This window comes from Zea mays, chromosome 5 (assembly GCF_902167145.1).
Source record: "Zea mays cultivar B73 chromosome 5, Zm-B73-REFERENCE-NAM-5.0, whole genome shotgun sequence".
NCBI lineage: Eukaryota > Viridiplantae > Streptophyta > Magnoliopsida > Poales > Poaceae > Zea > Zea mays.
The window spans coordinates 20,599,689-20,624,082 of record NC_050100.1 but is presented as its reverse complement, the minus strand read 5'-3'; the positions used below and the strand labels follow the sequence as shown (position 1 = coordinate 20,624,082).

The 24,394-nt window shown below is 43.7% G+C and overlaps 3 protein-coding genes across 4 annotated transcripts; 1 reads left to right on the top strand and 2 right to left on the bottom strand.

Annotated features, from left to right (window-relative positions):
* Positions 1-409: 409 nt before the first annotated feature.
* Positions 410-4,495, top strand: LOC100285595 (uncharacterized). 2 transcript variants are annotated; one of them, NM_001413644.1, is made up of 13 exons: positions 410-755; positions 1,888-1,953; positions 2,064-2,180; positions 2,281-2,343; positions 2,472-2,505; positions 2,623-2,745; positions 2,986-3,048; positions 3,226-3,319; positions 3,433-3,478; positions 3,565-3,632; positions 3,758-3,806; positions 3,977-4,042; positions 4,135-4,495. In NM_001413644.1, the coding sequence occupies exons 1-13, from the start codon at positions 684-686 to the stop codon at positions 4,219-4,221; spliced, it is 948 nt and encodes a 315-aa protein (NP_001400573.1). In that variant the 5' UTR covers positions 410-683; the 3' UTR covers positions 4,222-4,495. The 2 variants fall into 2 exon arrangements, with proteins under 2 accessions (NP_001400573.1, NP_001151958.2); NM_001158486.2 differs by having other exon boundaries at positions 2,061-2,180.
* Positions 4,496-4,620: 125 nt separating this feature from the next.
* Positions 4,621-6,611, bottom strand: LOC100191169 (uncharacterized). Its single transcript, NM_001136604.1, has 2 exons — positions 6,209-6,611; positions 4,621-5,751 (listed from the first exon to the last, which is right to left on the bottom strand). Exons 1-2 carry the CDS (start codon positions 6,230-6,232, stop codon positions 4,795-4,797), a joined length of 981 nt encoding a protein of 326 aa, NP_001130076.1. The 5' UTR covers positions 6,233-6,611; the 3' UTR covers positions 4,621-4,794.
* A 3,008-nt stretch (positions 6,612-9,619) lies between these two features.
* Positions 9,620-13,107, bottom strand: LOC100276070 (uncharacterized). The gene is made up of 4 exons (NM_001149951.2): positions 12,914-13,107; positions 12,523-12,593; positions 11,027-11,113; positions 9,620-9,997 (listed from the first exon to the last, which is right to left on the bottom strand). Exons 1-4 carry the CDS (start codon positions 13,014-13,016, stop codon positions 9,977-9,979), a joined length of 282 nt encoding a protein of 93 aa, NP_001143423.2. The 5' UTR covers positions 13,017-13,107; the 3' UTR covers positions 9,620-9,976.
* Positions 13,108-24,394: the final 11,287 nt, after the last annotated feature.

Below are 24,394 nucleotides of genomic sequence, written 5' to 3'. Positions count from 1 at the left end.
ATCCAATCTTAGGCTCACTCAGACATTCATAAGTTCATACAAGCTCTCAAGCAATACATCACACAGTGAAATAGTGTATTACGCTCCGGCGGCCCGAACCACTCTAAACCCTCGTGTGTTCTTGTGTTCATCCTTCCATCTCGCATAACAGGCAAAACGCTTAGTCTTCTCCTCATAGGATATAGAGCGGGTGCAATCCGCCACCCGGCCGGAGAGATTTCCTCTCCGACAATATTGTTATAATATTTAGACTTTATCCGATTAAATGATGTTAGCACTGTTTAATATCTTAAAGCAGTAAGCTATACATTTTATTTAGTTGTAATATTTAGATTTTATATGATTCAAATATATAGACTAGACTTAGACTTAGACCAGCACTGTCAAAAAAAAAAACGACGTTCTTTAGAATCGGGGCTCGGACACTGTTTTTATTTGACTGGCACTGTACAGTCCAAAAAATCAGATCTTTTTACCTAAATCCGTTTAGTCCGAAAACACAGACTTAGACCGGGCTGGCCGGTCTGCCCAAATTTTCAGTACTAGGTGGGGGTGGGGGAGGAGTACACAAGGAACCGAGGTCCAAGTAGGCTGCTGCTTCTTCCGGTTGGTCCTGCCCTCCTTGCTGACCTCGGAGCGGAGCGGAGCAGAGCAAGGAACCGGCAGGAGGGAAGGAAAGGTCCATGGCGGGGAGATCGACGTACGACAACCCCTTCGAGGAGGGCGCAGCCGCGGCCGAGGTCAACCCTTTCGCGGTAATCCTGCCTGCCCTGCCCAGCCCAGGCCCAGCTCGCGCCGGCGATGAGCTCCGTCCGGCTCTTCCTTTCCCCCTGCTTTGATTGATTGCTTCTGCGTATCTCCTTGTTCGCTTCGTTCATCCGGAGTTGCTTTTTTCATATTTCGAGTTGATGCTCCTGCTTCGTCATCAAACCTTCTGCCAAGCTCGCTTGCGATGACAAAGAACAGTATCCTTCAAAAAAAAGAAGGGGGGAAAGCCAAGGAATGATAGAGAAAGACAAGAGATTAGATTGATATCATCTTGCAGAGACTACACCCGATCACACAGACTCTATATCAATGCAATTGAATTGAATCGTGTCGGAATTTCTACATAATCATGATCGTGCAGGGGATCTGAGCTCGGCCAAGGAGACGATTAGTTTTAATTTGTATCTTCAATTTTTTTCCCTCCAACTGTACGCACCAACCTGATAGGGAAAGTGGCCTTTAACACACATATTCTAGTGCGTTGTAATCGGCTGCCTTCTGAAAATTCAAATTTATTCTCAAACTTCCGATGGAAGGATTCGAGTAATATCTTGTTGCCGGTTTAGACTGTCGTGTCGTGTAAGATAGATGACACGGTACTGTAGATGATAATATTTATTTGGAAAAAGTAAAATTTAAAATAAAGGATGGGATGTAAGATAGAATATGGGAGCTGTTGGAGACCTGGTAATAGGCTAACCATATACTGACATACCCCGCTGCGGCTTCATACGTATGTTCAGGTCCTTATTAACGTTCCCTGAAAAAAAAACCTTGTGTCATGAGCCCATGACCATATAAATTACTTCAAGTTCATACTATGTATGCCCAAGTATACTTATTAACATTCCAGTTTCTTTCAAAAAAAAAAGATTCAAGCTAGAGTACTTGCGCCGTTGTGCGTTGATGATGACAACAAATTTCAAAAGAAATGAAGAGAAAGTTGCATATGGTACATGCTAACACATTCTCGATTATGACAACATAAGCATCTACGCCAGAAACAAAGCGGTTCGTTCATATTTTTTTTTCTTTCAGTAACGAGGCGTGCTAAGGGATAACAGGAGTTAGGTTAAGTGGTTAGCTGCAATTCTGCACTCATGCTGATCTATTCTCCAGGACCAAGCTAAACGAGGAGGACCGACGGCTCAGTCCAGCTATTCTGGCGGCGCTTTCTACACGACGGTGAGTGCAATGTTTTCAGTAACCAAAAAAAAAAGGGGGGGGGTTAAAAAATAAAAATGTTTTGGATGGATGACCATACGATCGCGACATTGAGTTCACGTACGCAGCAGTCGCAACGCCCGGCTCCTCCTAGCACACGCCTTTCGCCGCTTGCTCCTGAACCTGCTGGCTTCTACAATGACTTCGCTACTCCAGTGGATATCCCCATGGACGACACAAACAACAAGGTAACTGCAGCTATTTAAACCACTAGATGGATGTTAGTATTGGCGTAATTCTAGTAGCATGTAAACCATTCTTGCTTGGTTGTCCTGTCCACTCACGCAGGACAGGAAGACAAGGGAGAAGGAGCTTCTGGCCAAGGAGGCCGAGTTGAACAGGCGTGAGAAGGTAACTGGATCCAACACAGAGACCACGGCGCAAAAATTTTAGTAGAAAGTAGAAACTATAGCGTACCTTGTGTATGGCCTCCAGTTTGTTGATTTCTCTGTTAAACCTAGCCTCTGCTGCGTATGTAGGAAATAAAAAGGCGAGAAGACGCCGCAGCACGAGGTGGAGTTTCAGAGTGTCATCATCCGACGTCGCTTTGCTATCTTTTGGCGTCATTCACGAGGACTCCCTTTCGTTAATGATAATAATACGAGCATCGTTATCCATCTCCTCTTGCAGCTGGCGTTGTGTTGGAAGAGAAAAACTGGCCACCGTTTTTCCCCATCATCCATAACGATATTGGCAACGAGATACCTGTCCATCTGCAAAGTACACTGTATGTCGCATTCGCGTCACTCTTAGGTAATAAGTTTCTTTTATCCTTTATCGTTTTTTCCCTGCGATCGGGCATAGCCTGCATTTCATTAAAAAAGACAGGAAGTTTGAAAAACATTAAACATTCTTAGTATTGGTATCCTTTGTCTGAAACGCCATTATCAGTACTTACCTTGTGCTTCATGTCGTCTCCACGCAACAATGGTACCTTCATTATTGTAATACAAGATGCTAAACTAATGCGTATCCTGATATGTTGTCTGGCAGGGTTGGTCGTGTGCCTGTTTTGGAACATAATCTGCGTTACGGCTGCCTGGGCAAAAGGGTCAGGTATGTCGATAAAACATTAAAACATTGCTCTTTCTAAATTCTAATCATGCGCTCGATCATAACCGACGTGTATGGTTCACGGCCATGTGCATCTTGTAATGCAGAGGCCAGGGCGATCTATGACCCCGTTGTTGTCTAAAAAAAATGCGTGCTATTTTGCTCCTTGATATGATGCAGGTCCTAAAATATGGTTTCTCGCAATCATATACTTCATTCTTGGATGCCCCGGCGCCTACTACCTTTGGTACCGGCCACTATACCGTGCCATGAGGTAAATGCAATAGATTAAATCGTTTCCTCCCTATGAATATTACAGTTATTATATCTCTACTTGGTGAGCTCCCCGTAAAATTATTATCCACTATACCGTGCATGTGTTTACAGGAACGAGAGCGCTCTTAAATTTGGATGGTTTTTCCTATTCTACTTGGTGAGCTCCCGGTAACATTACTGTATTAGGATTAGGATGTGTTGCCGATAAGCCCTACTACGCATCTCACGCCGACCCCCACACAGGTTCACATCGCCTTCTGCGTGTACGCAGCTGTTTCTCCTTCGATTCTCTTCGTGGGGAAATCGTTGACGTAAGTTATACATTTTTTTACAGTTCCATCATTGTTTCAACATATTTCATTTTTTTCTTAAAAAAGTTCCGAATCTGGATTTTAATGTAATTTTTCTTTCACATGTCTGTCTACTCATCGTGCAGCGGGATTTTCCCAGCAATCAGTTTGATAGGCGACAGCGTGATTGTCGGGGTGAGTCTGAATCCAGTAAAATGCCACAGCATAGTATCTATTTTTTCCCCCGCAAAGACAAATGAAAATGATTACAAACATCGAAAACAAATCTATGCCTCGCATGACATGTTTTTTTCTGGACACGACGGTAACTCGATTGCGTGTTAATAAACTATTTTGACCTGCAGATCTTCTACTTCATTGGCTTTGCACTGTTCTGCCTAGAGTCTTTGCTAAGCATGTGTGTCATTCAGGTGTGAAGTTACTAAATATGTTGCTCTCCTATTCATCTCTTGACACCTTCAATTGGTTCTGAACTGTTAAGTTTTGCCAACACCTACTGCAGCGTGTTTACCTCTACTTCCGAGGAAGTGGGAAGGAAGCGGAGATGAGGCGGGAAGCAGCACGCAGTGCTGCGAGGGCAGCATTTTGACGAACCGTGTGTGTATATATAGCACGGCGTGTGTTTTGTTCATAGTTTGAAGTGTCTGTAGATCAACATACATATGTAGAGTAGCGTTGGTGTACTGTAAATCTTCAGAATTTTTCTTACCAGTATTTGAGCCCTAATACAAATAATAAAATTGTAATGATGATCTCACTCAACCTTTTAGGAAAAAAATATATACTTACATTGTCAAGGGTTGTACTCATACCCACTCGCAAAGATCTTTTTTCCCCTAATACCAGCAAATAATAAGTTCTTCAAAATTTGGGAAAAGAGGTTTCTTAGCCTGTGTTCAGAGTTCTTCAACATTTGGGAAAAGAGGAAGTCGTTGCGGCATGGATCTCATCTCTTCATCCATCTGGAGGAAAACGGTAACATTCTTCAGAATAAAACTGATGATGCATTTGTTTTCTTCTCTGAAAAGAGCTCAGATCCAAACTCAAGTTTTCAGATGCAAATTTGAATTTACACGGGCAAAAAAAATAATGCTCCAGCAGCAGCATCAGTGCTACAAACATGAGTTTACATTTACCCCATGTATTTATTTCTACAAGCTCATCAGTCGTCAGCGCAAGCAATCTTGAGATACTTATCGAGCGCTTCGTCCTTGGTTATGTCAGTGTAGTATCCCTGCTCAACCTCAAGTCCCTGGTCTCCTGCAATCTGTTCCACGACGGTCTGAACTTGATAGGCGCTGGCATGATCTGGATCCAGCAAGCACGCAATCTCGGTGCAGTCATCTCCATGGAAGAGCGCGAGAGCCTGCACCGTGGGAAGGCCTCCGCTCCGTCCAGTGACACCACGGGTGATCCTCCTGACGGTGGCGACGTCCTTACACAGCACGGGGACATTGTAGTTCTCGATCCAAGGCGTGACACCCACCGTCGTAGCGCCTCTCTTGTGCGAGACGACGTGGGCCGGACCGACGTCAGGCTTCACCGGCAGGACGTTGGGGAGCACGCTGCCTGACCACTGGTTGCCCCTGTAGTTTGGGCGGTAGTAGCCGAGCTCACGCCGGACCGCGCCCACCGACTTCCCCGCCGGGTGGGCTGCTGCGTACAGGAACACTGGGACTGCTGCGATGCAGGCAATGTCAGACGCTACCTGCCTAGCCAGAGAAGCGGCGTCCTCGATCGTCGCTTGGCCCACGGGGTGGAAGGACAGGTCGTCGACTACGCCGATCCTCGGATGCGCTCCCGACTGTGATTCCAGGTCTATGCTTGAGAACGCGGCCTCGATCATTGCCAGCAACACCTTCCTGATCGGGCTATGTACTACTGTCGCCTCTCCAGCCGCCGACGATCCGCCGCCGTCGACGACGACGATGTAGGAGACAAGCGTGTAGCGGAAACGGTTGTAGTGATGGTCCCCGAACTGGCTGACGACGACCACCTGGGGGTCACTCTTGCTCGCACGCTCCACTGCGTCCACGGCCGTAGCGTTGCGGGATTCGGAAATGTAGAGCTTGCAGGAGATGAACTTGGAGTGCTTCGTCGCGCTGAGCTTTGGCCTTGGCTTTGGCGGATGAATGGACAAGATTAAAAACTCAGGTTAGTCTCTTCTATCTCAGAAAGGTTGAATTTTTTGAGAACCGGGCTTTCTATGTTCGATTGGTTTCGATTCAGTTCCTGTGGTTCGACAGAGCTGCTGTTCATATATGTGCAGAAAACAAACAAACTAGTCTGTGTGTTTTGTGGCATGGTCTGATGACCTCTAGTCTACATGCTGCGCTGCAGGAAACCCACGGCGCATCCATCTGGATAAAAAAAAAGCCTAACGACAGCAATGCAGGAACCCTACATCATCATCGTCGTAACGGAAATTTCTGAACCCAGCAGATTTCTTTCTTTTTGTTTTGCGAGTTAGCTAGGTCTTGGATAAAATAGGCTTTCGGTCGATTCGTACTGCCATGCTTTTTTTGCAGCTCGAAACCATCTTGAACTAGGAGTAGGAGGAGGAGGTTAAGGCGTACCTTGTTTGCGTGATGAGGCTCCATGCCTGCTGCCCTGCAGCTGCAGCTGCTGCTGCTTCTTCTTCTTCCTCCTCTCCTCCCCTCCCCTCTCTTCCCTGATCTCCCTCTGACTGTGTCTGTCAGTGCGCGTGCGTGGCTCTTGAGTGAGTGAGTGCGTGCCTGCTCAGTGATTGAGCAAAGGGCCCTCTTATAGCGGGGATGCGCGCATCATGAGGTGTACTTGCACGGAACTCTCTGGGTATCTTGCTGCTTGATTTTTTCTTGTTTTCCAATCCATTTAGCAAGGGTCCCAAGGCCGTCTGTGGATGCAGCATGTGGCTTATCTGCTTTCGGACTCAAATCAGCAGCAAGCACCTCCCTGCATCGGGAAGGAAAGCGGCGAGTAATTAAAATAATAGCTTTTTTGCCCCTCCTATCTTCAGATCCGAAACAGAATGCAATCACTCGGTACTATTTTAATCTATTCTATTGCGGCAAGCATGCATCCATCCATTTAATCTCTAGCCACCCTTGCTTGTTGTTGTCGTCGCCTAGTGCTACACTACACTACACTTCGCCGGAGCAGAGCAGAGCAGAGCAGGCATCGCTTGTGGCATGAGTCATGGACCTTGTCTGGTGCGTGCCCACCCAGAGTGGCCAGCGCAGCGTCATTATCCACCAGAAGCACACGGTTTCCCAGAAACCATTTTCTGGAAGCTAATAAGAGACCGGTTGATGGCTCTGTCGGTCAGAAACCATCTATCTATTTATTTCTTGCCGGATCAGATTTGTGCTGCCCCGTGTGCGTGCATGAACTGATGTTAGTAGTAGTAATAATCTCATAAAAGGCCTGTAACAGAAAACCGGTTGGGTTGCGTCTGTGTGTACCTCACCTCCATGACCGTAACACCGTCCTGCGTTCCACTTGGATGCCATGCGCTCCGTGTCCTTTCGGATAGGGTCCGGTCGACGTCTCAGCACGCATGGGGCGGGGATCACGTGCATGCTATTATAAATCAACTATTCAAAGCTCGTTGTCCTGTGCCCAAAAAAAATAAATCGCTGTCCTTGCCCACGTCGGTCTTGCGCGAGCGCCACGCCTAATCTATTAGGTCAGGTTCGTTTGTGCCGGATTGATGGGTCGAAACGATTCCTAACTGGATTGTTTCTCTAATTTATATAAACTTTGACTAGCTGGAATGATTCCGGGTGCAATCCAACACAAACGAACAAGATCTTAGTCTACTTACACATAGAAATCAATAGCTACAACGAATATTAATTTGAGACAGAGGGACTACCATCTACCTATTTGTTTAGGTTTCCTGGTGCCCACCTGTTTTATATGAGCCTATTTTCTGTTGCTATCTCTATAAGTACTACTTAGAGTAATGTTCCTATTCTTTTTAATTGCGATTCCAAACTATGATGGTACAACAAAATATATGTGAGTACAAACCTTGCCTAACAAAACAAACCTATGATTCTTTCAAATAAAGTAGAATACGATTATTAGAGATATGTATTCATTCTTGAATTTAACAATCTAACTCCATAAGTTTGACAAAGCTTGAAGATGAGCAACACTGTGAAGATCATCTCGGTATTACCACACAACAAATTTGCATCAACCATCGTCATCCTTTGTAACATGTAGGGCTTGAGCACAACAACCTCGACGCTGGTCATTTGCAATCTAGTAGCATTTAAGGTGTCATGAAAGATAGGTCATAAAGAAGCCACTTCATCAAATAAAAGCATTGCTCTCACATGTGATGAGCATATAAGAAGATGAATGGCAATGAGCAAGTTTCAGACAAGCTTAAGCTCAAGTTCATCACATGAAGATGATGATGATGATGATCAAACATGTACCTCCTCCAACGTTGATGAAGAAACCATTAAATCAATAGGAGTTTTGAAGCGGGTGCCTATAAAAAAATAGACAGAGATCCATTTGAACTAATATTATTTGCTAGTATCGTGGATGTAGTTTAAAGTGGTGATCAAGAAAATCATCACCTCAAACAATGTGGACTTTACAAAAGGTAAAGTGGTGATCGAGAAGAGAAGATCGACGCCTTAAACAAGATATTACGTCTTAAACAAGACATTAGAACATTTATTAAAGACTTATAAAAATCATAAGTCTAATACACAAGATAAAACAAGCATGAAGAAACGAAGGAAAATAGACAGCTCAACAATACCGAGTGTGACACCGAGTCACGAGATGCCAAGGCGAACGAGGCGCCGGCGGCTATAGCAGCGGTGAAGAGGCTACTGACGATTGCAGCTCGCCACAGCATCAAGCTACTGACGATTGCAGCTCCCCGAATGAGCCGATAGTGAAGAAATGTTGCGCCGAGCCGGATTGAGTTCCTAGTGCCACTGCCACCGTTGTGGTTGTTGCCCCTGCTGGTGCTTGGTGGGCTGAAGCGGCCACAAGGTCAACTCCGTGCACCTCAAGTTGTGGGGGCTTCCAAAATCAGAAAAATCCGGGATCCAAAATTTTCTCCACATCACACTGCGAAAGAGGTGTAGGCCTTACGGAGGCACGTAAGGCTGTCTCCAGCAACGTTCTCTATATCCATCCTCTATATCCGTCCTTTACAGTCTTCTCTAAAAGATTACATCCTCTATATCTCTTTTCTCTCCAACAATATCCTCTAAATTACGTCCTCTATACTCAAATACCTATATTAGAGACATTTTTTATTTTTATTTTTTATACGTACGTATTTGTCATACTCTCAAATATATTGTGTATATTTTAATTTTGCTAAACCGGTTATTTAAAGTATTCAAATGTATAGAGAACCGTTTAGAGAAACTCTATATATAGAGAATCTAGCAAAGTCCTCTAGGTTTAGAAGACCGTTTAGAGGACGTTGTTGAAGAGCATAGAGGACCTTTTAGTCCTCTATATTTAGGGTAGAGAACCCTTTAGGGGTCCTTGTTGGAGCCAGCCTAAATACATCCAACAACTTTTCAACAACCAATACACGGATGAAAGTAGTAATCTGGACTATTAGAACAAAATTAATATTTTAAAATAGATATATATAAAATTTGATGTTAATATTTTCTTATATTAACAAAAGCACATTAGTACAAATATGAATAAAATATTACATAAATTGTTTTATGTATTACTTACTCCCTACAACACAAAAAGTTGAAAAAATTACCGAATTTGTTTTCGAATCCATACCAAAGTTTATATCTATAATTTAAGAAAATATAGGATGAATTTGAGGTTTACCTTTTATGAATCTTAACAAGCTAGATGTTAAAAACAAGAATACAAATTTGTATTGTATATTCTATATTCTATTTATTCGCAATCAAAGAAAAACGACTAAAAAACTGATTACCGAATAAATACCGTTTCCGACCGTTTTCATCCCTACCAATACTCCAATTTTCAAATAATACCACCAATAAAACGTTTGCTAAATTCATCAGTAACAACGCAAACTAGAAAGCACGGAGATCTTATCAATCTGCAAGTACAGCGTTCAACTGTTGGTGGCAACAGAAGTAAAACATCAACTACTCAATCGCATGAAAGAAGTACAACGTTTGCATTGTTCGCCGACATGAAGCTCCACTGCAGCAAAGATTATTCATGGTGGATGAGTAAGAGTAGCTTCTCAATATATTGCCTACGTAAAGCAAAATCTCCTGTTGCCACAATTTATCAACTTGAAAGCACAACATAAAGCATTCCTTTTATTTAACATTGTTGCCAGGCCACAGATACGGGTATAACTCCATCTCCGCCACCTATGCCTGTGGTGATGCCGCCTGTAGCAGAGTATCAGATTTTTGTAACACTGTTAGATTTCATAAAGCATTCTCACTGTAAAGTGCAGAAAAACAAAAGCAGCAAGCATTTGGATTGTGTATTAGCAATAGTTAACCTAACATGACACATTGGTTGTGGGATCACCCACAAGCTAAGCTGCAGTTGCTGCTGGGCAAAAATACACTGCCAAACTAACCACACCGTACCATACCAAAACTTAAGGATTTTTCAGTGATCTGTGTTCGGTGTGGTCGGAGAAGCCATGCCTAACTGGTTTGGAGTGTGGGATGGTTTATCAGGTTCAGAAACCAAATGACTCAGATCACCCAAAAAAACAGATCACGCACAGTGCTGGCCATTGGACCAATTCATAGACCATGTGGCCCAGCCCAGTTACCAAGACCACATCGCTCCTGACCTCACACGTGGTACGTTGCAATCCAGTTATCCACCTCCTTCCACAATCTAACACAGGCAGTGTGACAAACTGACAAGAGAGCTAGCCAGCGGCCATGATGAGCACACAATAGCAATAGCGTGAACCTTGTAGATGCACACTAGCCTTCATGGGTCCAGTGGCAAGCATACGACAGTCCACCATGCTAGCTCACACGCAAGCAGCCAAAGGCGGTCCACATTTTCATGCTGAGCTTGCTTAGTTGTGTATATCAATATCTCCCCAGATCTGACCTGGTCCTCATTTCCCAATTGTTTTCCCCGATTTCCTTACCATTTGCTGCCGCATCGTTATTTCTTCAGAAAATAACAAAGATTCCACTGAATAACCGAATACCAAAAAGCGCAGTGCTTGGGTTTGTGGTGACAAAGTTTTTTGCTAAAAGAAACTGAACCAAAGAAACAAGAAACCTAATGCCAGACCTAGGCACAGATGCAACCTTTTATCTTTGACAAATTATTTCTCAGCTACGAATTCTAGTTATCGAAACGTCAGGAACTAATCTACTACTGTGAACAACATTTTACAAGTGTTAGTATAAGTGTATAACTGGTAAATTTTAAAGAATTACCTCAGTCTTGGCTTCCTTCTTTCCACTAAAAAGCTTGTAACCACCATAAAAAATAACCCCCCACATTGAGAGGCTTGCTAGAACAAACTGCACGAGGGAAACATAGTTATAAAAAATATCCATGGTTCAATTAATTACAAAAGAAACTCATGTTCATTTGGAGCTGCTATATAAACAAACCAAAGCACAATAGTACAACTATGATAACAGAAAAACACATGAAAAGCAGATACTGAAGAAAAAAATTACAATATAAAAGAAAATAAAATGACCCCACATTGTGTGGGAGCTTTCAGCACTGGGTGTGTAGAAAGTCAAACAGATATATCATATTCCCTTTGTCCCAAAATATAATTCGTTTTAGACAAAATACACATTCATTAATCAAATTACGAATGTAGTTTGTATGTATGTCGATGTTCATTATCATTCATTCGAATGTGGACGGAAAAAAACAAGGCTAGGAAGAACTATATTTTGGAACGGAGGGAGTATATAAAACCACAACACAGCATAAAGTCCATTTTTAATGACTCGCGGATTGGATGAAAGTCCTCAAAATGTACACCAAATAATTTATTTGTATCTATTAAAAGTTTGAAACAGTGCATGAAAGGTCCAGATTTCATATTAGAAATTTAGAATATATTCAAAATAGCAAGATATATCGAAATGAGTCAGCTATTGTTTGCAGGTGTCATTAGATGTAAGGTGCAATTCAAAATTCATTAGGTACTAACCAAGAACCGTGGGGGGGGGGGGGGGGGAGGAGGAAGGGGAAGATGAGGTTTGGATCTGGGGAAGATCCCTCAACATCAGGATTGTGTGAGGGGGCATGGTTAGTGGAAAACCAACAAGATTCAGTGGCTGCTGAGGCTAACTTGACCTCACCCATTGGCCACCTGGCCTCATTGACCAAGACCTAATTGTAGTGAGGCCACCTTGACTGGTTTCTGAAACACTTCCTGCCAACATATTTTGGCTAGAGGCATGCATGTTGGGTAATTGCAGCCAGTAAAAGGTACTTAGATGAAATATTTCATATGAAGCAAGAAAGATCAGGAAGAAACTCTATGACATGATTCAAATGAGAACAAACTATAGAGTCTAACAGCTCTAGTTTTGCAGATGTATTGTAGATAACAAGTATGTGTGCCAGACAATTTTTGAGAACTTGGCTACAGAATGCATATGGTAAAAAAAAGATATTGATTCAACTGATGACAGAGGCAACCTAAAGATGTAGGTAAACCTGTAATCTGATTACAAGGCCAAAAAGTTTGGCACTAGTTACCAACTTATGTGTTTTCCACCCAGAAGACATTCTACAGTTCCACTTAAGCATCCAAATGAACTCAAGAGCTCAGTGGCAGACCCTTATAAAGAAAATATAATGTACTCACAGGCTGTATGCCTAACACTAGTACGATAATCATCACAACATCAATGTAGTTAGCTTCAATGACTTTAAACAAGATGTTCTAGGGTAAACTCACGTGCTCTTCCTTCCACTTGCTCGGGCTCAACGGATCTTTCCACAAGGGCACCTTCGCAGACCCATGGCCGTCTGGCAAGTACACAAAACGAATCCATAAGCACTCAGCAAGGGTAAGCTATGAATCACAACGACAAGACGCCACAGAAATAACAAGTAGAGGGTACCGACTGCTCGCCTAAAGTTTCTTATGCGCAACCCCACAATCCGACCGCATCGGGACTAGGCTACGTTTATCGCATCATGAACACATCGAATCCAAAACTGGATCTAAATCGCAGGAGACAATCTGGCGAGACTGGTCCAGGAATGGACGCAAGCAACGAGCGGATCCAAACGACCTGCGCCCGCAATCCCTAGATCTGGGAAAAGGGCAGGGAAGGTGCACGTACCTGCGGCACCGGCAAGGCCGCGGCGAGAGATTAGGCGAGCGAGGGGGGACGCTGAGGAGAGGGAGGAGGAGGAGGCCGCCGCCGCAACGAGACGAGACGCCATGGCGATGGATTCGTTTACGCAGCGGTTGTCTCTAGCTTTGGTTCCTCTGCGATGGTCAGGGACGCGGCTGCAAGTTTCTAGGGTCTGCGGAATGTACATGGGCTGGGCTGGGCTGGGCTGAGCTGGGCCGTCTCGGAACGAAACGACTCCAATATATCTGATTCATTATTTATCAAATTATCATGTTGGATTGTTTCTTCAAACCGGCCCTGCTCATCATCATTTATATTTGTGTATGATTTGGGTACTCAAACACGAGAATTTCATATGTCATACTGTTATTGTGAGAACCAGGCGATTTGTAGACTAGTGTTCAATCGATAACTTATTCTAACGAACAAGCATGAGACGGTGCTTATTTGTTGATAGAGAAAGAACAAGGTATAGCGAAGTGACCTTGTGGGTAAAAGAAAAAACAGGGATAAGTTATACTCATATGGTAAAATTCGGACAAGTGCTTAGGTGGTCATGCATGAATTTGGGTGACTACTGTTTACCCAGGTATTTGACCACTAATCAGGGCTAGTTTGAAAACTCAAATCCTCCTATTGATTAGGGAGGGTTGAGTTAGAAATGAATTAATTCCACACTCAATCCCCTCTAATCCGCCGAACTTATTCGGTTAAAAGCGGATTAAAGATTATTGGAGGAGATTAAATCAATTGCTAGTCAAAATTAAATACAAAGGAATTTATGTCTTGTTTGTTTTGACCAGATAGGCCTGTTCTCGGGCTCGTTCCGATCGGAACGAACCAGCTCGGTTTGGAATCCGGTCCAGCTTGCTAGAGCTGCTCGTTTTGACCTAGACCAAAAACAAAATCGTCATTTCCACTCACCCCTCCTAATTCTCGGCCTAGAACAAACCCAAATAATCTATTTTTCGGATCAATTCATGGCCTAGATACGAGTTGATGACTATGAATGGTGACCACTCGATCCTGGGTTGGCTTGTTTATTGGCATGGCTTGCATCCTGGTCTTAATCCCCCCCTAATCTCTAATTTTATGTGAAACTAAACAAGACCTCAAGAGAAATAAAATCCATGCTGGTCAAATGAAACCTATTAAGTTTAACTATATTTATATATAAAAAGTAGCAACATTTATGTTTTTAAATAAGTTTACTATAAAAAATATATATTCAGCAATTCATCTAATGATAACAATTACACGCCGTGAAATATCAACATTATATATATATATATATATATATATATATATATATATATATATATATATATATATATGATTAAAGTTAATGATGATTGAGTTCTTGAAAGGTGGAAAATGGCACTTTTGATGAGACGTGTGCAACGGACCCTTTCTCAGTTCCTCTTCAAGCCGGTGGTTCTGGTCTGGACGAATGCGGATCCTGCACGCAGCGCGCTGCGCGCGCGGATCAGTCGATCAGAGCCGCCCATCGACGGTCGAAGAAGTTACGTACTGGCGTAAAGCGATGCTCATCGATGAAGATCCCATGGCCAGGAATGGAAGAATCCAACTACCAAAGGCAGGAAAGGAGCCTTCATTCGTGACTTCTGCACTCTCTTCCTCGTTGGCTCGCTCATGGAGGAGCAGGATCGAGTAATGGAATATTTATCACGACATATAGATGGAGTTAAAACAAGAGATCGACCAGCTCGGCCAGGGCTCGCTGCTGCCAGGTCATTACTGTTTCTCGAGTATGCACTATACTTTAATTACAGCCAGTACTAGTAGTAGTATTCTTCTTAGACACATGCCCTTCTGTGTTTAAATATACAAACAAAGAAATAACCAATATTTATCGAATCAATCGTTGTTCTACTTAAAAAATAGTACTCCCTCCATCTTAATAAAAAATGTTTGTCATTCTCATTTTCCTAGGAGTCAACTTATTTTTTCGACATTGAGCAAGTATATATAATAAAATGTTGATGTTTGTAGTATATAATTAGTATCATTATATAGATAGATATATGAATCTGTTGTTGTAGTAAAATTACCTAGAGATACAAATGTTGCTAATATTTTTCTATAAATATAGTCAAACTTAAGAAAGTTTAAACACTACAGCAACAAACATTTTGAGTCGGAGAGAGTAGTAATTAATTAGTATGTACAAGCCTTAGGGAGCCCGAGCCCTGTCAGCCCCTTGTCTACGCCACTGCGGCTACGTTAACATCCTGAGAGATAAGAGAGAGAAACGGTGTGTTTGGTTGGTTGGATGCGCTCGTGCGAAACTTTACAGATGCAAAACTCAGACAACTGCATGTGTTTGGTTGCTTGGACGTGTGTCTGGGCCAGGCCACACTCGTGCAAAACATTGGCCTCAGCTAGGCCCATGGGATACAGCCAAAAGGCGCGTTCCACGCGAGCCAGGCTGCGCTCGGCCACTCGCGCTCTCCTCCTCGAGCTCTTCTCGCACTAGAGTTTGGCCGTCGTCTCCTCTCCCCTCCCATCTCTCCCTCTCACGTCTCTTCTCCCCCTCGAGCTCCCCCACGAGCAAGCTCCCGCGTCTCCTCTCCCCCTCGAGCTCTCCATGGAGCTCCCCCCCCCCCCCGCGAGCAAGCTCTCGCGTCTCGTCTCCCCCGCGTGCGAGCTCTCGCGTCTCCTCTCCCTCGCGTTCGAGCTCTCGCGTCTCCTCCCTCTCGCTGTTGTGACACTCCTTCCAGGTAATCTGTTCTTCTTCTGATTTGTAGTACTATTGGTAGTTCTTGGCTGAGATATGATATTTATGCATAAAAATAGCTCTTGGCTGAGATCTGTTCTTCGACTGATCTGGTATAGTTTGCTAATGTCTCTCCTCTCAGATCTGGTATAGTTTGCTAATTTCTCTCCTCTGAGATCCGGTAGTTGTTGGCTGAGATCTGTTCTTCGTCTGATTTGAGCTCTCCCTCTTGCATGGACCCATTTGACCCCTCTCAGATCTGGTATAGTTTGCTAATTTGTTATATAAAAATAGCTTCTGGTGTAGGATTTTGCTGTAGAGTACCATGTTGTCAGTGTTCCTCAGATGATTTTAGGGTTTTAGGGTTTTGCTGCAAACTACCATGCTTCTGGTGTCGCATGCACCCATTTCGCTTCCATGTCTGGGATCAGATGATTTGTAGGATCATTAGTAAAAACTAGGGTTTTAGGGTTTTCCTGATTATGTTTTTACAATGATTACCTGAACATTTATGTTTTATTGTCTAAACAATGATTATGTTTTACTGTCTAAACATGCTTATGGTGTTTTTACAATGATTATGTCTGGGAACAGAACAAGTTTTACTGTCTAAACATGATTTGTTATTCTATTGAACTATTTTGAACATTCATATGTATGATCTGGTATTGATTTTACTGTCTAAACAATGATTATGTTTTACTGTCTAAACATGCTTCTGGTGTTTTTACAATGATTATGTCTAGGAACAGAACAAGTTTTACTATTATGTTCTGTTGGATCATACTATTATGATCTGGTATATATTTGCTGCTTTAATTTGTATAAAGAAATAATTTTGAGCTGGTATGTGATGCTTCAATACCTCTGGGTGGCGCATCTCTTGTATGTCGCAGCCGTGGTTTAGGCTATTTGTTTGATCCTAATTAGCTAGGATCAACATTGCACCTTTCTTAGTCCTAATTATCTAGGATCGATGATGTTGAGCTGAGTTCTATGGTTACTTTTGATTATATTCATACTTACTCTGAGCTATCGATCAATGGTATGTGATGTTTTAATGCCTCTGGGTGGTGCATCTCTTGTATGTCGCAGCCGTGGCTCGTGTAAGAATTTGTTATCATATATTTGCAACTAGCACATCACTATGTTAAAACGGTTATGTTCTGAGCTATAGATCAATGTTCTATGATGCTAATATGCCTCTGAGCTATATATCAATGTTCTATGAATTTCCTTTTTTAGCAACTAGCACAACACATCTGAGCCAACTTAGACCTCTAATATCATTTTGTCGGCGTTTCGGACCCGAGGGACCCTCAACCGGACCGACTAGTGAATTTTGTGCCGCGTGTCCCTGCCCAGATGGGTTGATGCAAGATGGAACACAAGAGGAGGGATGAGGCTTATATTATCTTGCACTGGGGTGCTTGCAGTAGGGGCTACAAGCTTCGTAAGAGAGGGAACCGGCCCTAGGCCTCTTGAGAAGCCTAGTGTTGCGGAGTGGAGATCGATGTTTGAGTGAGTCCGTCTCCATCGTTCTTACTGCCCGTGCCTCTCTCCCCCCCCCCCCGAGAAGGCCCTGGGCATCCCCTTTTATAAATACAAGGGGATGGTACAGCTGTACATATGGGGGTGTAGCTATGTGCTAACGTGGCCGGCAGAGAAGTGCTTGAGCCTTGTATGAAGCGTAGCTGGCGGTGCGGCCCTGGGTCCTACTGACGTTTCTTTGCCTTCGTAGAGAACTTGAGAACAATCGACGTCATGGGCGCATGCAGGGAACCATCATTACCTATTACCGGAGTAATCTATATGTGACACCGGTCTTGTTCCTTCATAGCCTGAGGCGGCTAGCTAGAGGTAGGGTAATGATGTGTCCCCTGTAGCGAAGTCGGTCTGAGGTCGAGGTCAAGCGAGGCAGTGACTTCTCCCGAGGCCGAGGTCGGGGTCGGCGAGGCGGTGACTTCTCCCGAGGCCGAGGCTGAGGTCGGGGTCAGGCGAGGCGGAGACCTTTTCCCGAGGCCGAGGCTGAGGCCGAGGTCGGGGTCGGGCGAGGCGGAGACCTTCTCCCGAGGCCGAGGCTGAGGCCGAGGCCGAGGCCTGGGGTCGGGCGAGGCGAAGCTCCCTGTTGCGCCCGAGGCTGAACTCGGGAGAGGCCGTGACTCACTGTTGTTAGTCTTTCCCTAGTGGTTGGCACAGTAGTCGGAACAGGGTGAATAGTGTTGTTTTCCTGTCAGAACGATCAGTAAAGGGGCGAAGTGACTGTGGTCATTTCGACCTTGCCAACTGAGGCGCGTGTGTCAGGATAAGGTGTCAGGTGATCCCTGCATTAAATGTGCATGCGATACGGTCGGCGGTAAGGCGATTTGGCCGAGGTTGCTATGCGACAAAGTTTGCCCGAGCTTAGCCTCGGGCGAGCCGGGGGTGCGCCTGCTGCCTGAGGAGGCTGAAAGTCGCCTAGAGGGCGGTGAATAGGGCGAAACTGAAATTTACAAAGTTAATCACAACTACAAGCTGGGTTAGCGTTAGAAATATAATCGAGTCCGAGAGAGGGCGTAAAAACAAATCACAAGCGAATAAGGAAGTGAGACACAAGGATTTGTTTTTACCGAGGTTCGGTTCTCTCAAACCTACTCCCCGTTGAGGTGGTCACAAAGACCGGGTCTCTTTCAACCCTTTCCCTCTCTCAAACGGTCCCTCGGACCGAGTGAGCTACTTCTTCTCAATCAAACGGGAACGAACTTCCCCGCAAGGACCACCACACAATTGGTGTCTCTTGCCTTGGTTACAATTGAGTTGTTCGCAAGAAAGAATGAAAGAAAGAAGCAATCCAAGCGCAAGAGCTCAAAAGAACACAACAAATCTCTCTCACTAATCACTAAAGCTTTGTGTGGAATTGGGAGAGGATTTGATCACTTGGGTGTGTCTAGAATTGAATGCTAGAGCTCTTTGTAAGTAGTTGGAAGGTGAAAACTTGGATTACTTGAATGTGGGGGTGGTTGGGGTATTTATAGCCCCAACCACCAAACTTGACCGTTGGTGAAGGCTGCAGTCGACGGGTGCACCGGACAGTCCGGTGCGCCACCGGACACTGTCCGGTGCGCCAGCCACGTCACCCGGCTGTTAGGGTTCGACCGTTGAGCTCTGACGTGTGGGCCCGCCTGGCTGTCCGGTGGTGCACCGGACAAGCCCTGTAGGCTGTCCGGTGTGCCACCCGCGCGTGCTCTGCTCCTCTACGCGCGCTGGCGCACATTTAATGCGTTACAGACGACCGTTGCGCTTGAAGTAGTCGTTGCTCCGCCGTTACACTGGACAGTCCGGTGTGCACCGGACATGTCCGGTGAATTATAGTGGAGCGGATTCCCGAAGTTGGCGAGTTCAGAGTCGCTCTCCTCTGGAGCACCGGACACTGTCCGGTGGTCCACCGGACAGTCCGGTGAATTATAGCGAAGCGCCTCTGATTTTTCCCGAAGGTGAAGAGTTCAGCTTGGAGTCCCCTGGTGCACCGGACAGTCCGGTGCGTCAGACCAGGGTGCCTTCGGTTGTCCCTTTGCTCTTTTGTTTGAACCCTTTTTCTTGGTCTTTTTATTGGCTTATTGTGAACCTTTGGCACCTGTAGAACTTATAAACTAGAACAAACTAGTTAGTCCAATTATTTGTGTTGGGTAATTCAACCACCAAAATCAATTAGGAAATAGGTGAACGCCTAATTCCCTTTCAATCTCCCCCTTTTTGGTGATTGATGCCAACACAAACCAAAGCAAGTAGAGAAGTGCATAATTGAACTAGTTTGCAAAATGTAAGTGCAAATGTTACTTAGAATTGAACCAATATAACTACTCATAAGATATGCATGGATTGTTTCTTTATAATTTTAATATTTTGGACCACGCTTGCACCACATGTTTTGTTTTTGCAAATACTTTTGTAAAATCTTTTCAAAGACCTTTTTGCAAATATTCAAAGGTAAATGAGTAAGATTTTGAGAAGCATTTTCAAGATTTGAAATTTTCTCCCCTTGTTTCAAATGCTTTTTCCTTTGACTAAACAAAACTCCCCTTCAATAAAATTCTCCTCTTAGTGCTCAAGAGGGTTTTAAGATACCAATTTTTGAAGTTGCTACTTTCTCCCCCTTTAGAATACAATGAGATATCAATTTGAAAATCATAAGTTTTAAAATTTGGTGGTGGTGTGGTCCTTTTGCTTTGGGCTTAATACTCTCCCCCTTTGGCATGAATCGCCAAAACGGATGTTTGAGTGAAATATAGGCCCTTTTCTAACTATTTTCTCCCCCTTTGGCAAACAATGATATTAGTGAAGATTATACCAAAGACGGAGAGATGCTCGGAGCAACGGCGAAGGATGAGTGATAGAGTGGAGTGGAAGCCTTGTCTTTGCCGAAGACTCCAATTCCCTTTCAATACACCTATGACTTGGTTTGAAATTCACTTGAAAACACATTAGTCATAGCATATATAAAAGAGACATGATCAAAGGTATATTTATGAGCTATGTGTACAAGACATCAAAAGAAATTTCTAGAATCAAGAATATTTAGCTCATGCCTAAGTTTGGTAAAAGTTTGTTCATCTAGTGGCTTGGTAAAGATATCGGCTAGTTGATCTTTAGTGTTAATATATGCAATCTCGATATCTCCCTTTTGTTGGTGATCCCTCAGAAAATGATACCGAATGGCTATGTGTTTAGTGCGGCTATGCTCAACGGGATTATCCGCCATGCGGATTGCACTCTCATTATCACATAGAAGAGGAACTTTGGTTAATTTGTAACCATAGTCACTAAGGGTTTGCCTCATCCAAAGTAGTTGCGCGCAACAATGGCCTGCGACAATATACTTGACTTCGGCGGTAGAAAGAGCTACGGAATTTTGCTTCTTTGAAGCCTAAGACACCAAGGATCTTCCCAAGAAATGGCAAGTCCCCGATGTGCTCTTTCTATTAATCTTACACCCCGCCCAATCAGCATCCGAATAACCAATTAAATCAAATGTGGATCCCCGAGGGTACCAAAGCCCAAACTTAGGAGTATAAGCCAAATATCTCAAGATTCGTTTTTCGGCCGTAAGGTGAGATTCCTTAGGGTCGGCTTGGAATCTTGCACACATGCATACAGAAAGCATAATGTCCGGTCGAGATGCACATAAATAGAGTAATGAACCTATCATCGACCGGTATACCTTTTGATCGATGGATTTACCTTCCATGTCGAGGTCGAGATGCCCATTTGTTCCCATGGGAGTCTTGATGGGCTTGGCATCCTTCATTCCAAACTTGTTTAGAATGTCTTGAGTATACTTCGTTTGGCAAATGAAGGTGCCCTCTTGGAGTTGCTTTACTTGAAATCCCAAGAAATACTTCAACTCCCCCATCATTGACATCTCGAATTTCTGTGTCATGATCCTACTAAATTCTTCACATGTAGATTCGTTAGTAGACCCAAATATAATATCATCAACATAAATTTGGCATACAAACAAATCATTGTCAAGAGTTTTAGTAAATAAAGTAGGATCGGCCTTGCCGACTTTGAAGCCATTAGCAATAAGGAAATCTCTTAGGCATTCATACCATGCTCTTGGGGCTTGCTTGAGCCCATAAAGCGCCTTAGAGAGCCTATAGACATGGTTAGGGTACTCACTGTCTTCAAAGCCGGGAGGTTGCTCAACATAGACCTCTTCCTTGATTGGTCCATTGAGGAAGGCACTCTTCACGTCCATTTGATAAAGCTTGAAGCCATGGTAAGTAGCATAGGCTAACAATATGCGAATTGACTCAAGCCTAGCTACGGGTGCATAGGTTTCACCAAAATCCAAACCTTCGACTTGGGAGTATCCCTTGGCCACAAGTCGAGCTTTGTTCCTTGTCACCACACCACGCTCATCTTGCTTGTTGCGGAAGACCCATTTGGTTCCTACAACATTTTGATTAGGACGTGGAACTAAATGCCATACCTCATTCCTAGTGAAGTTGTTGAGCTCCTCTTGCATCGCCATCACCCAATCTGAATCTTGGAGTGCTTCCTCTACCCTGTGTGGCTCAATAGAGGAAATAAAAGAGTAATGCTCACAAAAATGTGCAACACGAGATCAAGTGGTTACCCCCTTATGAATGTCGCCTAGGATGGTGTCGACGGGGTGATCTCGTTGGATTGCTTGGTGGACTCTTGGGTGTGGCGGTCTTGGTTCTTCATCCTCCTTGTCTTGATCATTTGCATCTCCCCCTTGATCATTACCGTCATCTTGAGGTGGCTCATCATTTTGATTTTCTCCTTCATCAACTTGAGCCTCGTCCTCATTTTGAGTTGGTGGAGATGCTTGCGTGGAGGAGGATGGTTGATCTTGTGCATGTGGTGGCTCTTCGGATTCCTTAGGACACACATCCCCAATGGACATGTTCCTTGGCGCGATGCACAGAGCCTCTTCATTACCTATCTCATCAAGATCAACTTGATCTACTTGAGAGCCGTTAGTTTTATCAAACACAACGTCACAAGAAACTTCAACTAGTCCTGAGGACTTGTTAAAGACTCTATATGCCCTTGTGTTTGAATCATATCCTAGTAAAAAGCCTTCTACTGTCTTAGGAGCAAATTTAGATTTTCTACCTCTTTTAACAAGAATAAAGCATTTGCTACCAAAGACTCTAAAATATCAAATGTTGGGCTTTTTACTGGTTAGGAGTTCGTATGATGTCTTCTTGAGGATTCAGTGTAGATACAACTGGTTGATGGCGTAGCAGGCGGTGTTGACTGCCTTGGCCCAAAACCGATCCGGCGTCTTGTACTCATCAAGCATGGTTCTTGCCATGTCTAATAGAGTTCTATTCTTTCTCTCCACTACACCATTTTGTTGTGGCGTGTAGGGAGAGGAGAACTCATGCTTGATGCCCTCCTCCTCAAGGAAGCCTTCAATTTGTGAATTCTTGAACTCTGTTCCGTTGTCGCTTCTTATTTTCTTGATCCTTAAACCGAACTCATTTCGAGCTCGTCTCAAGAATCCCTTTAAGGTCTCTTGGGTTTGAGATTTTTCCTGCAAAAAGAATACCCAAGTGAAGCGAGGATAATCATCCACAATAACTAGACAGTACTTACTCCCGCCGATGCTTATGTAAGCGATCGGGCCGAATAAATCCATGTGTAGGAGCTCCAGTGGCCTGTTAGTCGTCATGATGTTCTTATGCGGATGATGAACACCAACTTGCTTCCCAGCTTGGCATGCGCTACAAATCCTGTCTTTCTCAAAATGAACATTTGTTAATCCTAAAATGTGCTCTCCCTTTAGAAGCTTATGAAGATTCTTCATTCCAACATGGGCTAGTCGGCGGTGCCAGAGCCAACCCATGTTAGTCTTAGCTATTAAGCAAGTGTCGAGTTCAGCTCTATCAAAATCTACCAAGTATAGCTGACCCTCTAACACTCCCTTAAATGCTATTGAATCATCACTTCTTCTAAAGACAGTGACACCTACATCAGTAAAAAGACAGTTGTAGCCCATTTGACATAATTGGGAAACAGAAAGCAAGTTATAATCTAAAGAATCTACAAGAAAAACATTGGAAATGGAATGGTCAGGAGATATAGCAATTTTACCCAAACCTTTGACCAAACCTTGGTTTCCATCCCCGAATGTGATAGCTCGTTGGGGATCTTGGTTTTTCTCATAAGAGGAGAACATTTTCTTCTCTCCGGTCATGTGGTTTGTGCACCCGCTATCGATGATCCAACTTGAGCCTCCGGATGCATAAACCTACAAAACAAATTTAGTTCTTGACTTTAGGTACTGTTGGGGACTTGTTCTCTGATGCTTCGGCTTGAGAACAAGGCAACACAAGAAATGTCAAACATTAAAGTCCTTCGTCCTTCGAAGCATTATTTCCCTTAGGACATAATGATTTTCGGACGAAGGTTATGAAGGACATACCTTCATAAATTCAACATTTAATAATGAAGAAGGAATCATATGAGACACAAAAGATAGCACAAACCATTATGTATTATTATCAATTCATTTCTGTATTATTATTATAGAAAAATAGAAATAGTATCAAATTACAAATGTACCTTCGGCTTGAAAGAAGGCGGAAGTACAAGTGTGACGCAAAAGCAAATGCCAAGTCAGCGTGTCCAGTACGGGGGTACTGTTCACCTATTTATAGGCATGGGACACAGCCCATATAAAATTACATTCATGCCCTTTACATTTGGTAGTAATTCTATAGTAATCCACCGAGGTCTGAATAGCCTTTTCATCTTTAAGTCGGTTTCCTTTTCTGCTACCACGCCGAAGCTTTCCTGCTCACATCTTCGGCGCTGTATCAACCTTCGTATTATTTGGGCTTCTCCTACTGTGATATCGACTCGAGTCCGAAGATACCTGTTCACACATTATACTCCAGAAACACTGTTAAATCTTGTTTTTGAGGACCTTCGGAAGCCGAAGGCCCCCAACAGTAGCCCCTCGCAATATTAATTTGTTAGAATAATAAATTTAGATTGCGACATGGACGAAGGCCTTAAGCCGAAGGTCCGAAAAAACATTTTCCCTTTGCTAGAATAGCAACATACACTGACAAGCGAGGTCTTCCAATTTTCAACGCACTGGGCGTATAAATAAGAGCATACCGCGAGCTCATTTGGTACGCTCTCTTGCCATCTGCTCTTGCTCACTCAATTTTTAGCTCTTGCGCACCAAGACTTGCTTAGCTTTTTAA